The sequence below is a fragment of the Balaenoptera musculus genome, chromosome 6, assembly GCF_009873245.2.
Source record: "Balaenoptera musculus isolate JJ_BM4_2016_0621 chromosome 6, mBalMus1.pri.v3, whole genome shotgun sequence".
NCBI lineage: Eukaryota > Metazoa > Chordata > Mammalia > Artiodactyla > Balaenopteridae > Balaenoptera > Balaenoptera musculus.
The window spans coordinates 1,843,606-1,860,397 of NC_045790.1; the positions used below are offsets into that span (position 1 = coordinate 1,843,606).

Sequence of the window (16,792 nt, forward strand, 5' to 3'; positions counted from 1 at the left end):
TACAGTAAGGAAAGTGGGCTGGTCGGTCTCCAGGCCACTTTCTTCAGTGAGTTAGAGGGTGTCTGAAATAACTTAAGCCGTAGAAAGGGCGGGGGTCGGGGGAGGCAGCTGTTTTGCACGTGAAACTCAGATGAAACTGGCCTTTAGGTTATCTGGCCCCAGGCGGTGGTCACTGTCTTTCTTGTAGGCTTTTCTCTCTGGGCTTCTTTTTACGTGTTGGCTCCCACTTTGTTGCCTTCCCTCTGGGGGTCCCATCCGTGTGGCCAGTCAGCTGTCAGAGGGCAGGGAGACGCCTTCCTCTCATCCTCGGTGTGAATTCCTGATGGCCTGGCCCGGCCACGTATTTACCCTTGAATATCAGATGGTTTTTGGGGGGAGACAGTGGGTAAGGGGTGAGAGGAACTCTGATTTAGACACGCTGAGTGGAAGTGAAGCAGCGTGTTTCTGTTACATGGAAGTGGGTCGTCGAGTTGGGATTCTGGACCGAGGTCTGGGCTCCAGGGGTGATGCGGAGGAAATCGGGGAGCCCTAGATCGTGTTGGGACCCACAGTCAGAGAGCTGGGCAAGACCATGGGGGAGGCGGGGTGTCAAAGGTGGGGGAGCGAGGATGGGTCTAGTGTCAAAGGTCAGGGGGAAGATGGCTCCAGGAAGGAGGGTGGTACCGTCGGGGCCGGGGGCTGCAGGGCAGCCAGAGTGAGCACAGGGAGGGGACGGGCTGCGGGGCCCCAGCAGGGCCCTGTCTTGAGGGTGAGGGAACCCCTTACATTAATTGGTAGAAGGCTTGCAAAATAGGGTCAAAGGACAAAGAAAACCTGCTAGGTAGGAAGAAGAGAAAGGTTTATTAACACAGCAGTGGCTACTGAGTCACTGAAAGAGCTCACATTTCTCTAGGAGAGAACATCACAGCAGAAACACATCTAGCCACAAAAAACCCAAAAGCTGTTTTTCTTAATTTTTGGATGGAGTTTATCTATAGGTATATGTGTCTTAAGCAACTAATGTTAACCAATAAGTGATGATTGTTCAGTACAAAACTGTCTTTCCTCTTAGAAAAGGATGTACTGTGGAATTATTTTAGTTTGCCACTCTGATGCCTTTAAAATCTATTTCTGTTTACCAAAACATGCTATGTTCGTTCCTCCAAAACAGTTGAAATGGATGTGAAAACAGGAGATGCTTGAGGTTAATATGTATACAAATAAGCACCATACTGGGACTTGGTTAGTTCTTTACAAGTTCCTTTAAAATTAGTTTCTTTATAATGTTTACATGTTGCTGGGCTTAAAGAGCAAGGATCATAAGATCTGAGAGTTTATTAGGACCTTGTAGATATTACACCATAGATTTCCATTTTAAGGTTGCGAAACTGGGCCCCAGAGAGGATAAGTGAATTGTCCAAAATCTTAAAAAGCTAGAGGCCAAGCTGGAGTTGAACTGTTTGACCATTTCTCTCTCTGGTTGCTTGTTTCTCCTTGTAAATAGCCTGTGTGGCAGTGGCTTTGTCTCCAAGAAGGTGGCTTTACCCCTTAGAAAGACGCAGCGGTGCCCCGAGTGCCAGCGAGGCTGGTGGAGCAGCTAGTTTTCTACTTGACAGAAATCTGGGACTTTAATTAAATGCAACCAGTATTTAGTGAGTGCCTGCATTTGAGCAGAGAGGGAGATACCAAACTGAAAATGTTTGGAAGGGGAGAGAAGTGGGAGAATGCCTTTTGTTCTTCCAGGAGAATAGAGCCATTTGGTGAGTAGGTAACGGTTGTTTCTTTTGAAAAACAGGACACTTTGCCCTTGGTCATAACTTATTCGTACAAGGCCAGGCTGCTCAGCCCTGCTTCCAATACTCAAGGCAGCAAACATACCTGAGGTGAAAATGACCAGACGGGCTGCACGAGCCTCTTAATCATCAAATGGTAATTCGAGGAAACATGAACCACATGCAACCTTAAAGTATGCCAAATGCTTTATTTCATTGTAAGACCGACAGTTAAGCATCTGTCCTTCTTTTTCCCCCCAATTCTTTAACATCTGAGAGAAGTTCTGTGCTGACGATCTTAAAGGCACATTAAAGATCAAAGAACATCCAAATTTTTATCCCTGCTCTCTCCCCCAACCTTAGGGGCGTGCGTTTAAATTCATAGTTATGTTTGCACTTACGACCCCCCTGAACCCAAGGCAGTACACCCTCATTTGGCTCCTATGAACTCATCTTGATCGTGTAAATGATCGTCCTCAGGACCGTGATCTGTACACCTGTTACCAGGGGCAACAGTCAGGTGTTGGATCTCCACCCTCACCCAGCAGCCGTGGTTTGCTGTGGTGGGAAGACACACGCTGAAGCCTGAGTGTAGAACAAGGCCATTGAGGGACTAACGTCATAAAGTCGTAGAGGGAACTTAGTCCTTCTTGAACTGAAGCCCCTGTAGGAGTTTTATATTCTGTCTAGTTTATGAGCTCCCAGAATTAATCTGTTGAGCTCTCATACAGACAGTGCTGAGCTAATCCCAGCCAGAGAGGACTCCCCTGTGGGAATACCCAGCAGTTTATCTGTCGTTCGCTTACCTTCCTACATGTGGAAATGGTTGGAATTCGGCAGTCCAGGGTGGGCCCTGTTGCAGGACGGCCTGACGGGGCACACCTCGTGGACCCGGCAGGGCACGGCAGCCAGGAATGACCACGTGCTTGTGCTTGGCGGTGACGTGTCCCTCGTCTGTGTGCGGCGGGGTGTCGTGAGGACGCTGCAGGTCACAGCCCTGCCTTCAGAGTCCTTACGAGCTGCAGGACCCGGTTCAGAGGGCGCAGGTTTGTAACTCATCATGCAGTGGCTTCTGTATCACACAGTAAAAAGGGAAAGAAAATATATAAGCCCGCAGCCTGTCTGTCCTGAAAGCATGAATGTGTTCCAGCTTCACCACCCAGGAGTCTCTCCGGACAGTTGTCATTGCTCCATCCCGGTCAGTGTGAACACTGGCATCCCAGACCTTGATCCACAGGGACGTACTGGGAATTTCCAAGTTACATAAAAGTTGTTCTCCGAAGTTTACTTTCACGTCATTCATTTTAAGCTTGGGCTGCAGGTCCCCAGAGACAAAGCGAACTGCAGTAATCATTACTAACACTTTAATAAACCTTTTCTGTTTCCTGAGCACTTTGGACAGGGTGATGTACAAATAGCACAAGCCTTTGCACCCAGGCTCTGCCCTGACCTCGCTAACCTGACCCACGGGGGATTTTTCAGCCATCCTCCTAGGGCTGCTGGGGTGTGTCAGGCCAGCCCAGGTGTGGGAGAAGTCGACCCCCGCCTGCCACCCCACGTGGCTTTGTGAGCAGCCGGTCCCAGGCTCAGCGCCCACCCCCAGCCCAGTCTCCAGGCCCCCCTCCCGTGCGCCACTGCTGTCCCCTTGCCCGTGAAGAGGGAGGTCCCTGCAGGAAGAACGTGATCTGCATTAAGGTCTGCTCTTAAGGTAACCAAGGTGGATGTAGTCGTGCTGTCTCTGGGAGTCTGTTGAGCTCACCCTGGGGACAGCATGCGTCTGGCCAGCGCCATCCCGCTGCCCAGGTCAGCCTTTGCCCCCTGCCCCACACTGCTGCCCGGCTGGCTGGTTTCTCCAAGACTGCTTTAATCAGGTGGCAGGAGAGATTACTGAATTGGAAAGTAAAAATGGTTTCTACAGCCCTATTTATCCCTGTCAAATCTGAATCTTCCCCATCCAACCAGCATGAAACTGTTCTTGCTAGAAGCTGTGCCCAAACCGTCGGGGTGGGAGGACGGGGATTTGTGATTTCCTGTCATGGAGAAGGGAATCCCCTGAGTTAGTCCTGACACATCCCCTTTCTGGGCTGCCAAGATCTTCGTCTTTGCACCATTTCACCCTGGAAAGAATCAAGTTCAAAATCAGAGATCTTAAATATATTCTTAAATGTGTGAGTATTTAAAACTTTGATGATTCTGATCCTAAAGACCCTGGTTGCTATGGCAGCAAAGAGGCATGAGAGTGGAGGTCCTCAGGGGGGGAAAGATGACCACAGACTTTTTAAAAACCACATTGAAGGTCCGGGTTCTTTTATGTTGACCTGCCTGACTCTGCAGGTACTTGCTCTGTGACCTTGAACAAGTTACTTAACAGGTTCCCGGCTTGTAAAAGGCTTGTAAAAGGACCGTGGCAGGTGCATCACAAAGAGTCTAGCCAGCTCATTCCTTGAGGTATTGAAGCCTTGAGAATTGAAGGAGGGGTGAGAGCAGGTTTTCTTAGGCTTTCTGAGTTGGGGGTTGTGGTGGGGAGAGGAGAAAAAAGCTGGGAGAGGCTAGATGGAGGCAACTTTTACACGAGGATCTCATTGATCTCATTGTCCTGCTTGAATCTCAGTGCTCTTAACCTGACTTTCCCACCTTTACAGGGTGTCTCCAAGACATTCAGGTCAGTTTCTCATTCTCATTTCATTCTCAGAGAAAGGACAGCAGAAAGAAATGGGAAAACCAAAAAAGTGATAACTTTTTTAAAGGTGTTTTACAAATACTAAGTATTTTATTTTTATTATGTGAGTTTCAGGTGTAAAGCATTATAGTTCCCCATCATACACACTGCAGAGTGATCCCCCCCGCCATACACTTGACCCCCTTCACCCATTTTACTCACCCCAAACCCCCTTCCCTCTGGTAACCACTAAACTAAGCTCTGTGTGTTGTGTTTGTTTACTTAGATTCCACATATGAGTAAGATCACATGGTATTGGTCTTTCTCTAACTTATTTCACTTATTAGCACAGTACCCTCCAGATCCATCCATGTTGTTACAAATGGCAGGATTTCTTTTTGCTTCTGTGGCTGAATAGTATTCCATTTTGTGTGTGTGTTTGTGTGTGAGAGAGAGAGCTATATTAATATATCGCATATTCTTTATCCATTCATCTGTCAGTGGACACTTAGGTTGATTCTATATCTTGGCTGTTGTAAATATGCTGCAGTGAACATTGGGGTGCATATATCTTTTCAAATTAGTGTTTTCATTTTCTTCAGACAAATAACCAGAAGTGGAATTGCTAGATCATATTGTAGTTCTATTTTTAATTTCTTGAGGAACCTCCATACTGTTTTCCATAGTGGCTGCACCAATTTACATTCCCCCCAACAGAAATTTTCCCTCCTTCCCACATCCTTTCCAGCATTTGTTATTTCTTCTCTTTTTGATGATGGCCATTCTGACATGTGTGAGGTGATATCTCATAGTGGTTTTGATTTGCATTTCCCTGGTGATCAGCTATGTTGAGCATATCTTTTCATGTGTCTGTTGGCCATCTGTATGTCTTCTTTGGAAAAATGCTATTCGGAGCCTCTGCCCATTTTTTAATTGGGTTATTTGTGTTTCTGTTGTTGAGTTGTCTGAGTTCTTTATATATTTTGGATATTAACTCCTTATATAAGGGATACACGATTTGCAGGTATCTTCTCCCATTCAGTACGCTGCCTTTTTGTTTTGGTGATCGTTCCTTTGCTGTGCAGAAGCTTTTTTAGTTTGATGTAGTCCCACTTGTTTATTTTTGCCATTGTTTCCCTTGCTTTGGAGTCAGATCCAGGAAAACATCTCTAAGACCGATGTCAATGTGACAAGTAACTCTCAGTAATTTCCAGAGGCCACAAGCAGTCTTGCCTTTCTGGGACCTTTCATTCCCTTTGCTTTTTTATCTCTGTGAAAATCAACTTTTATGAAGATAACGAGGACTGAGAAAGTGACTTAGAGTTGTGCGTTTTGTCATCTCAGAATCTGGGTGTCAGAACCATTTAACTCAAATATTTTTTTGAAATATTAGGATCTGTGCAGAAATCAAGTCAGACACTTTCAGATTCAAAGCAACTGTTCTGCCCTCCCTTCCCCCACCCCTCCAACTCTCTGCCTGTCACATTCCTCTCCAGCGCAGTGTAGGGGAGTGGAAAGGGTGGCACAGTTCTTCATGCAGTGTATACTAAGACCACATCACTGGAATGCCTGTCCATTTCTTGTGAAATGCTACGTTAATTTCTTGAACCGTCACTTATCACTAACAGTAGCATCTCGGCAGTTTTAAGCTCTCGAGTTAGCAAACTCGATGGTCTTTTTAATGCCCAAATGAGTAGGCTTGACCCCATGGACAAAGTTAGAACCAGTGGTGGTCTGAGCTTCCCTGGTGTGGCTTCTTTGAAGACTGGCTTCTCGGGGGCCATCCCTCATCCTGGGGCAGAGGAGACCCCACGCAGACACAGGGCACGACGTGACGTCTCGAGCAGCACTGCCAGGGCGGCTTCGTACAGCCAAGCTGAAAATACCTGCAGATACAGCTGCGGCTCTGGCCATGGGGAGCCCAGCTGGCCCAGAGGAGGGGGCAGTGCCTCCTGCAGGGCCCTACAGATCACTTCCAGTCCCGGTGCCCAGGTCAGCTGAACGTTGGGGAGAAACGGTCCAGGAATAGGATGCATTTTGCAGTGGGTAGGAAATAAGAAAGAGAAAGGCAGGGAGATCAGAACGGAGCATTTGGGGATTCAGAATGAGAGCACTGGTGGGTGGTTTTTATGAGTCCTATTCCTGGGCCGGTTCTAAATACGTGAAGGCTGGGCAGTCGACCCAGACCGCACAGACGTCTGGAACGTCAGCATCCCGTGGATCCTGGCAGTGGCAAGGCTGCTTTAAAGGGCTCCAGTTAAGCCCCCCGGGACCACCCAGGGTTCACTGCTGTTGGAATCCTGGATGCCCTGCCTGGATCAAGCATCTGCAGCCGTCTTCCCCTTATACTTCTCAGTTCCCAAGAAGGCGTCTTTTCACGGACTTAAATGTAATCACTGTACTGGGTAATTACAGCAGGGAATCGGAGACATGGGAAGGAATTTAGAACTCCTTGACAGATATTGCCATATCCAGTGATACTTGATAACAGATCTAAATTCTTTTTTTTTTTTTTTTTTACCTTTTTATCAACAGCTTCAGTTCCTTTTATTGCTTTGAATTTGAAGGTTAAATACCAATGGATAGGAGGTCTTGGGGGTTTTGCTTTTTAGTTTTATAAGGTTTCAAGTTAGGAGCATAGCTTTGCGTCTCTGTGGATTGTTGCTATTTTATTCGCTTGTTATAGTGCCACCTTCCGTTGAAGTTTCTTCTCACAGCTGTGGGTCACTATCTGATCTGGATAAAGGAAAACATCTCAGATGTAAAATACAGCTAGACAGGAAAGCTTTTGAGTTAAGGTAAGAGTAAGATTTTAGCTGATTGCTAACTGCTTTATTGCTAACCTCTTTATCAAAAATTAAAATTCAAACTGTCCCTTCCTGATGGAAAACACTTGGGAAATTAAAACTACATTACTGTAAAATTAATAATTTGTTATTGCTTATTGAACCCCTGCAGGTGAGAGATGGGTGTCGTTTGCATGTTTCAGATATGGTACCAAATGTCAGTTTGTACCATGTAGAAACGATTGGCAGTTCAGGGTTTCCTACTAAATTGGGGGTAGAGTAGATTTTGCATATGTTTTTTAGGGAGCAAAGGCAGAAATTAAAGTAGGTCTTCCCCCCCCCCCCACCGCCCCCCAGAATCAGCCTGTGGTATTTATTGACTAGAGAGTTGACAGCAATGAAGCAGGCAAGTTGGATTCACCTAAATCTGCCAAAAATAACTTAAGTGTTTCTTTCTTTTAACTTTCCCATTGTGATAGAAGTTTTCCAAAACTCGGCTACAGGTGAGAGCGAGGGCTGAGGACTCAGGTCAGAAGCTGTTCTCTTAGTATTTCTGGTTCTGTTAAAATGCAGTGCGGCTCCCGCGGGTCAGACAGAATGTCCATCCCCAGCATCTGTAAACCGGTGTGGCTCACCTGGAGTCCGAGTTCAGTTCGACGTTGAGATCAGCGGTGTCCTCGGTGGACCTCGGGCTCCCGCGGGGCGGGGAGGGGGCTGGGGGCGTCGGGAGGGGTGGTCGCAGTGCCTCCCGTCTCTCCCGGCCCGTCTGAAGGTGTCCTTTTCTCCCCGCAGGGACGCGCTCAAGATCCAGCAGCTGCAGCAGCAGATCCGCCTGGAGCGCGAGGCCCGCGCGCGCCCCTCGCCGCCCGCGTCCCCGGAGCCCCCGGAGCCGCGCCCGGAGCCCATGAGCGCGCTCGCCGCCCGCCCCGCGCCCGCCGCCCGCCCCGCGCCCGCCATGCAGGCCTCCGGCTCCTTCAGCTACGCGCGCCCCAAGCAGTTCATCGCCGCGCAGAGCCTGAGCCCCGGCGCGCCCCGGCCCCCGACGCCCGCGTCCCCGCCGCCCCCCGAGCCCGAGGCCCCGTGGAGCGCGCTCCCGCCGCCGCCCCCGCCGCTCAGCCCGCAGGCGGCCGCCCCCGGGATGGACGCCTTCCCGCCGCCGCCGCCGCCACCGCCGCCGCCCGGCCCGGGCCCCGCGCCCCGCGCCGCGCGTCCCGGCCCCGCGCCCGCCGCGCTGCTCCGCGCCCTGCTGCCCTCGCCGCCGCCCGCCGCCGCCAGCGTCTCCACCGGCGTCTCCGCGCTCGGCCTGCCCCGCGCCGCCCCCGCCACGTGAGTGCCCGCCCGCGTGTATATGTAGCGGGGTCCAGCAGCCGGGGCGGGGCGGGGCGGGGAGCCGGGCTGGGTGCCCTGAGGGGGATTGCAACCTCCGCGTCCGCGGAACCGAGAAATGAGCTCACCCACATACATGTCGTACACGTGAGCTCGTACACGTACGGATTGGAGGGGACAGGCATGTCAGTAACTTCACGTTGGTGCAGAAAAGTGAGACCCTGTGCAAGCCGGCCAGAAATGATGGAGCCGGGCCTGTCCCCGGCCACAAATGATGGAGCCGGGCCTGTCCCTGGCGAGCCATGATCTCTGCAGGGATTGCACGATCCTCTGTCCCAGTCTTTCTGAATGGCTTTCCTTATGTCACAGTGGTGACGTGACAGCCTTCTGAAATCTTTACTTAGAAACTCTGAGGATAAATAAGATAATGCCCACAAAAGTAGAGGAAAGCCTTCAAAAGAAACCTACGGGCAGGTGTCTGTGCGTCTAAAGTGTAATGAGTAAGAGCTAGAACTCAACCTTTTGACTGAGGGGTTCAGAAATGTGTTAGCCAAGGTCGGGCCAGTTCCCTGTCTCAACCCTTCCTGTTGAAATCTTGCTTCAGGGCTCGCCAGGATCCCAATAGTGTTCAGAGAGAAAAGAAGGAAACCCTAAGGAGGGTTTAGTACTGGAATAAAAATGCGAAGACCTTAGAATTCCAGTTCTCTTCATTCACGTGCAAGTTTTCCACCCTGGGGTGTGCTGTTTGCCCACGACAAGGTGTGTCCAGGAGCTCCTGTTAGCTGAGTCCTGTTTTGTTAGGCACTTTCTAAATGCTGGCTGCAGGAATTCTATGTTTGAAATCTGGCTCCTTCTCAAAGTTTTATTAGAGAAAGCTCAGTCAAATGACAACATAAATAAGTCGAATCAGGGAGGAGAGTCTGGATGGTAAGGATGTATCATGGGCATCTGCTGAGAGCCGAGTCAGTCCGCTGGCCTGAGAAAACCTTTGTCTCTCTCTCCTCCTTTTGTGTTTGAGCTTTTATTTGGCGGCTGGGGAATGAATATTATCTTGCTTCAAAGAAGCTAACTGTGAGAAAGGGAGGGGGTTGTTACCTGACCCTCGTTGTCCTCTTTTACTAAGAAATGGCACCAAATCTCGCTTCCCGGAAGACGAGTCCTATATAAATCATCCGCCTATTAGTTCTCAGGTGGAATTTGAACAAAGATGCATCTACCAGAAGCCTTGGTGGTGGAGGGGTCATACCTTTTATCATCTTAAGTAGAAAAAGTCGTTTATTCTGGTTTTTGACTTTGAAATTCTCTTGCGTTAAGCAGTTTTAAGGGCTTACCTCGAGTCATAGACGCGCTGGCCTCTTATCAGCATCTGTCGTAGTTACTCATACGGAGTCAAAATAATTTTGTAATTGTTCCCAGAGAGGGTCCAGCAGCTCCTGCCGCTTCTTAAAAGTTACTGGATTGGGGGAGGATGGATACATGTATATGTAGGGCTGAGTCACTGCGAAACCATCACAATGTTGTTAATCGGCTATACTCCAATATAGAATAAAAAGTTTAAGAAAAAAAAAGTTAATGGAGAAATCACGCTGGTTTTGTGCTGTGGGAAACTGTAACCCAGAGGTAGGTAGTTAGGCGCTGTGACACCAGGGTCCAGTGGCAACCCCAGGCTTCCAGCTCTGTGCCAGCCCAGAAGCCACTGTTGTGTGGTTACCCTTTTGTCTTCAAAAAGTTTTCCTGTTGCCAAATCACACACACTTGAAGAATTCGTTCTTTTGGTTTGATACATGTGACTTTTGAAACATTCTTTTCCTCTGGTGAATTGTGGGATCACTCGTTTTGCATTCTGAATTAAAACCAAAAAAGTAACTATTTATCCGTAGTAATAATTCAAATAATTTGCCAAAGACCGAGTGTCCCTTTCAGGGTTGCCATGACCAGTTGGCGTCCTTGAATTTGTAGGAACTGCTGAGCTCTTGTCAAGTGACTCTTTTCAATTACTTATTTATATGTCATTGGGCACTCATGGTGATTGTGACAGCACACTCAGTTTCACTTACACGTCGTTTCTCTGGTCGGACAGTTTTGCCATGTATGTCAAGTGCCACTAAATGGACCGATTACACGTGACTCAGTGAAGTAGAAATCCATTAGTTGGGTTGGTTTTGGTTGTTGTGGTATTTTTTTGCCTACCTGTTGTACCAAAATATTGAGTATAAATTTCAGATATCTCAGTTTTCTTAATCATCAGTCGTAGCACTGGCTGTTGTGTTGTTTGTATGTTTAGCATCGTCCTGTTTTCATCTGTCGAAGAGTAGGTCTAAGTAGTCTGTGGAGATGAGGTTCTGCTTCTCACGTCTGGGCAGTGGAGGGCAAGGCAGGGGGCGGAGGCAGGGAGGCCCGGGACAGCGGCCTCTTCCGGCACGAGTCCGCGCGCGCAGATGGGGTTTGGGGGACTTCTGTGCATCCAGGCCCCTCGCGCCTTTCCTTCTTCAGACAGCTGCCTTCTTCCCCGGGCCGTGGGGTCACCTGCAGGGAAAATACCGCCTTCTCAAAGCTGGTGACGGACACAGATGTTCAGGTGACTAAATCTCTCAGACGCAGGCTGTGAGGATCACGGGCCTCAGCAAGAAAGCTGTTGACACGTTTATAAAATGAATGTATTCCCCTCCTCTCAGAACCGCTGCTTTCATTGCTGTAATCCTGTCCCCTGCTCAGTGAATCAGCCCGAAAGGCGGTGGGGATCCAGGGCATTTGGGAGTGCCATCCCCCTCCTGGGAAGAGGGCAGCAGCTCTGCCTTTGCTGGTCCCGAGTGGCTGGGCAAGTCTCAAGGTGGATCAGATCAGACCCGACCCAGATGGCCCGCTGGGCACTGCACTTCTCGCCCACCTCCACGCTCCTGGAACCTGCTCTCAGGCAGCAGGTAGCCGCGGTGCTACCATGTTTTATACTCTGAACTGCCTCTTTTATAATAAGCAGGCTTCGCTGCGTTTGTCAGCAGAAAAGCATGTGTCAGTAGGCGCTGTGATGCACATTTTATCCTGCAGCCTCTCAGCTCTTGATAAGCAGTATCTCCTTGTCCTCTCTTTCTCCCTGACTTACAGGGAACAGGTAGGTGGGGACAGCGTCATCATTCTCCCTTCAAGGTGAGAGGCACCAGGAGGGGGCGGGTTTCCCAGGGTTCTGGACTTAGCCTGAGCGAGGAGGGACTTCGCCTTGGGGTGTGGCCCAGGCTGATCTGTAATCAATCTGGTGTCTGATATTTTTTGACTGAGGAAGGCTGCAGACCAACAAAACGCCCCAAGTCTTAAGGAGAAGTTTGTAACAGATTACATGGTAGTTTAGACGTTTACAAGTCGGGACCGTGGTTAGATAGTAACTAATAGAAAAGACAGAACCTGCAGTGGACTTTGCCCCAGGAAACAGGTAGACGCAGAGGCCCCGAGGGTCTTGTCACTGGGCTCATTGGGGTCCAGCATCTTAGAGGATTGCACAAAAATGCGCATCCAGTCCCAAGCAAGTATTCCCCAGAAAGTAGCAGGCGGGGTCTTGGGTGATGGTTCTGTTGAGCTGCCTGCCCCAGGAGCAGCTAGAAGAACACCTCGGTCCTGGGTGACCCTGCATGGGGTGCGCGGGCGGGCACAGCGCACACACGCGTGCCAGGGCCCAAAGGCAACGTGGAGAGAGTGTAACGTTAGTGTAGAGTTACGCGCTCTCCTTGAAGCACGAGCTTCAGGTGCCCACCTGGATGCCAACAGCTTTGGCTTCAAAATAAAAATCAGTAAAAATAATAGAATTGATGTACAGAAACTTAGTTTGTGGATCTGGGGCTCTTTTTTTTTTTTGAATTTTATTTTATTTATTTTTTTATACAGCAGGTTCTTATTAGTTATCCGTTTTATACGTATTAGTGTATATATGTCAATCCCAATCTCCCAGTTCATCCCACCACCACCACCCTCCCCGCCACTTTCCCCCCTTAGTGTCCATATGTTGTTCTCTACATCTGTGTCTCTATTTCTGCCCTGCATACTGGTTCATCTGTACCATTTTTCTAGGTTCCACATATATGCGTTAATATACGATATTTGTTTTTCTGACTTACTTCACTCTGTATGACAATCTCTAGATCCATCCACGTCTCTGCAAATGACCCAATTTTGTTCCTTTTTATGGCTGAGTAGTATTCCACTGTATATATGTACTACATATTCTTTATCCATTCATCTGTCAGTGGACACTTAGGTTGTTTCCATGTCCTGGCTATTGTAAATAGCGCAGCAATGAACATTGGGGTGCATGCGTCTTTTTGAATTATGGGTTTTTCTGGGTATATGCCCAGTAGTGGGATTGCTGGATCATATGGTCATTCTATTTTTAGTTTCTTAAGGAACCTCCATACTGTTCTCCATAGGGGCTGTATCAATTTACATTCCCACCAACAGTGCAAGAGGGTTCCCTTTTCTCCACACCCTCTCCAGCATTTGTTGTTTGTAGATTTTCTGATGATGCCCATTCTAACTGGTGTGAGGTGATACCTCATTGTAGTTTTGATTTGCATTTCTCTAATAATTAGTGATGTTGAGCAGCTTTTCATGTGCTTCTTGGCCATTTGTATGTCTTCTTGGGAGAAATGTCTATTTAGGTCTTCTGCTCATTTTTGGATTGGGTTGTTTTTTTAGTATTGAGCTGCATGAGCTGTTTGTATATTTTGGAGATTAATCCTTTGTCCGTTGCATCGTTTGCAAATATTTTCTCCCATTCTGAGGGTTGTCTTTTCGTCTTCTTTGTAGTCCTTTGCTTTGCAAAAGCTTTTAAGTTTCATTAGGTCCCATTTGTTTATTTTTGTTTTTATTTCCATGACTCTAGGAGGTGGATCAAAAAAGATCTTGCTGTGATTTATGTCAAAGTGTGTTCTTCCTATGTTTTCCTCTAAGAGTTTTACAGTGTCCGGTCTTACATTTAGGTCTCTAATCCATTTTGAGTATATTTTTGTGTATGGTATTAGGGAGTGTTCTAATTTCATTCTTTTACATGTAGCTGTCCAGTTTTCCCAGCACCACCTATTGAAGAGGCTGTCTTTTCTCCACTGTATATGCTTGCCTCGTTTGTCATAGATTAGTTGACCATAGGTGCATGGGTTTATCTCTGAGCTTTCTATCCTGTTTCATTGATCTATATTTCTGTTTTTGTGCCAGTACCATATTGTCTTGATTACCGTAGCTTTGTAGTATAGTATGAAGTCAGGGAGTCTGATGCCTCCAGCTCCGTTTTTTTCCCTCAAGACTGCTTTGGCTATTCGGGGTCCTTTGTGTCTCCATACAAATTTTAAGATTTTTTGTTCTAGTTCTGTAAAAAATGCCATTGGTAATTTGACAGGGATTGCATTGAATCTGTTGATTGCTTTGGGTAGTATAGTCATTTTCACAATACTGATTCTTCGAATCCAAGAACATGGTATATCTCTCCATCTGTTTGTATCATCTTTAATTTCTTTCATCAGTGTCTTATAGTTTTCTGCATACAGGTCTTTTGTCTCCTTAGGTAGGTTTATTCCTAGGCATTTTATTCTTTTTTGTTGCAGTGGTGAATGGGATTGTTTCCTTAATTTCTCTTTCTGATTTTTCGTTGTTAGTGTATAGGAATACAAGAGATTTCTGTGCATTAATTTTGTATCCTGCAACATTACCAGATTCATTGATTAGCTCTAGTAGTTTTCTGGTGGCATCTTTAGGATTCCCTACGTATAGTATCATGTCATCTGCAAACAGTGACAGTTTTACTTCTTCTTTTCCAATTTGTATTCTTTTATTTCTTCTCTGATTGCCTTGGCTAGGACTTCCAAAAGTATGTTGAATAATAGTGGTGAGACTGGACATCCTTGTCTTGTTCCTGATCTTAGAGGAAATGCTTTCAGTTTTTCACCATTGAGAATGAAGTTTGCTGTGGGTTTGTCGTATATGGCCTTTATTATGTTGAGGTAGGTTCCCTCTATGCCCACATTCTGGAGACTTTTTATTATAAATGGCTGTTGAATTTTGTCAAAAGCTTTTCTGTCTCTGTTGAGATGATCATGTTTGTTATTCTTAGATTTGTTAATATGGTGTATTACTTTGATTGATTTGTGTATATTGAAGAATTCTTGCATCCCTGGCATAAATCTCACTTGATCATAGTGTATGATCCTTTTAATGTGTTGTTGAATTCTGTTTGCTAGTATTTTGTTGAGGATTTTTGCCATCTATATTCATCAGTGATATTGGTCGGTAATTTTCTTTTTTTGTAGTATCTTTGTCTGGTTTTGGTATCAGGGTGATGGTGGCCTCATAGAATGAGTTTGGGAGTGTTCCTTCCTCTGCCATTTTTTGGAAGAGTTTGAGAAGGATGGGTGTTAGCTCTTCTCTAAATGTTTGATAGAATTCACCTGTGAAGCCATCTGGTCCTGGACTTTTGTTTGTTGGAAGACTTTTAATCACAGTTTCCATTTCATTACTTGTGATTGGTCTGTTCATATTTTCTGTTTCTTCCTGGTTCAGTCTTAGAAGTTTATACCTTTCTAAGAATTTGTCCATTTCTTCCATGTTGTCCATTTTAGTGGCATAGAGCTGCTTGTAGTAGTCTCTTAGGATGCTTTGTATTTCTGCGGTGTCTGTTGTAACTTCTCCTTTTTCATTTCTAATTTTATTTATTTGAATCCTCTCCTTCATTTTGTCGATGAGTCTGGCTAATGCTTTATCAATTTTGTTTATCTTCTTAAAGAACCAGCTTTTAGTTTTATTGATCTTTGCTATTGTTTTCTTTGTTTCTATTTCTCTTATTTCTGCTCTGTTCTTTATGATTTCTTTCCTTCTACTAACTTTGGGTTTTGTTTGCTCTTTCTCTAGTTCCTTTAGGTGTAAGGTTAGATTGTTTATTTGAGATTTTTCTTGGTTCTTGAGGTAGGCTTCTATTGCTATAAACTTTCTTCTTAGAACTGCTTTTGTTGCATCCCATAGGTTTTGGATCATTGTGTTTTCGTTGTAATTTGTCTCTAGATATTTTTTGATTTCCTCTTTGATTTCCAGTGATCTCTTGGTTATTTAGTAACGTATTGCTTAGCCTCCATGTGTTTGTGTTTTTTACGTTTTTTTCCCTGTAATTCATTTCTAATCTCATAGCGTTGTGGTCTGAAAAGATGCTTGATATGATTTCAATTTTCTTAAATTTACTGAGGCTTGATTTGTGACCCAAGATGTGATCTATCCTGGAGAATGTTCCATGCATGCTTGAGAAGAATGTGTGATCTGCTGTTTTTGGATGGAATGTCCTATAAATATCAGTTAAACCTATCTGGTCTATTGTGTCATTTAAAGCTTGTGTTTCCTTAGTAATTTTCTGACTGGATGATCTGTCCATTGGTGTAAGTGAGGTGTTAAAGTCCCCCACTATTATTGTGTTACTGTTGATTTCCTCTTTTATAGCTGTTAGCAGTTGCCTTATGTATTGAGGTGCTCCCATGTTGGGTGCATAGATATTTACAATTGTTATATCTTCTTCTTGGATTGATCCCTTGATCCTTATGTAGTGTCCTTCCTTGTCTCTTGTAACGTTCTTTATTTGAAAGTCTATTTTATCTGATACGAGTATTGCTGCTCCAGCTTTCTTTTGATTTCCATTTGCATGGAATATCTTCTTCCATCCCCTCACTTTCAGTCTGTATGTGTCCCTAGGTCTGAAGTGGGTGTCTTGTAGACAGCATATATGTCTTGTTTTTGTATCCATTCAGCGAGCCTATGTCTTTTGGTTGGAGCATTTAATCCATTCACGTTTAAGGTAATTATTGATATGTATGTTCCTATTACTATTTTCTTCATTGTTATGGGTTTGTTTTTGTCGGTCCTTTTCTTCTCTTGTGTTTCCCACTTAGAGAAGTTTCTTGAGCATTTGCTGTAGAGCTGGTTTGGTAGTGCTGAATTCTCTTAGCTTTTGTTGTCTGTAAAGCTTTTGATTTTTTCTGTTGAATCTGAATGAGATCCTTGCTGGGTAGAGTAATCTTGGTTGTAGGTTCTTCCCTTTAATCACTTTAAATATATCATGCCACTCCCTTCTGGCTTGTAGAGTTTCTGCTGAGAAATCAGCTGATAACCTTATGGGAGTTCCCTTATATGTTATTTGTCGTTTTTCCCTTGCTGCTTTCAATAATTTTTCTTTGTATTTAATTTTTGCCAGTTTGATTACTATGTGTCTCAGCGTGTTTCTCCTTGGGTTTATCCTGCCTGGGACTCTCTGCGCT

At 46.0% G+C, this 16,792-nt stretch overlaps 1 protein-coding gene across 5 annotated transcripts in view; it reads left to right on the forward strand.

Annotated features, from left to right (window-relative positions):
* The window catches only part of PALLD (palladin, cytoskeletal associated protein), a 386,129-nt gene that overhangs the window by 335,503 nt on the left and 33,834 nt on the right, over positions 1-16,792 (forward strand). For 4 of the 5 annotated variants that reach the window (XM_036854853.1, XM_036854851.1, XM_036854852.1 and 1 more), the window contains one exon: positions 7,989-8,522. The exons of the other annotated variant lie outside the window; for it this stretch is intronic. In XM_036854853.1, the coding sequence (XP_036710748.1) occupies positions 7,989-8,522 (534 nt within the window). The remainder of the gene's footprint in view (positions 1-7,988; positions 8,523-16,792) is intronic. 5 annotated transcript variants of the gene reach the window in all.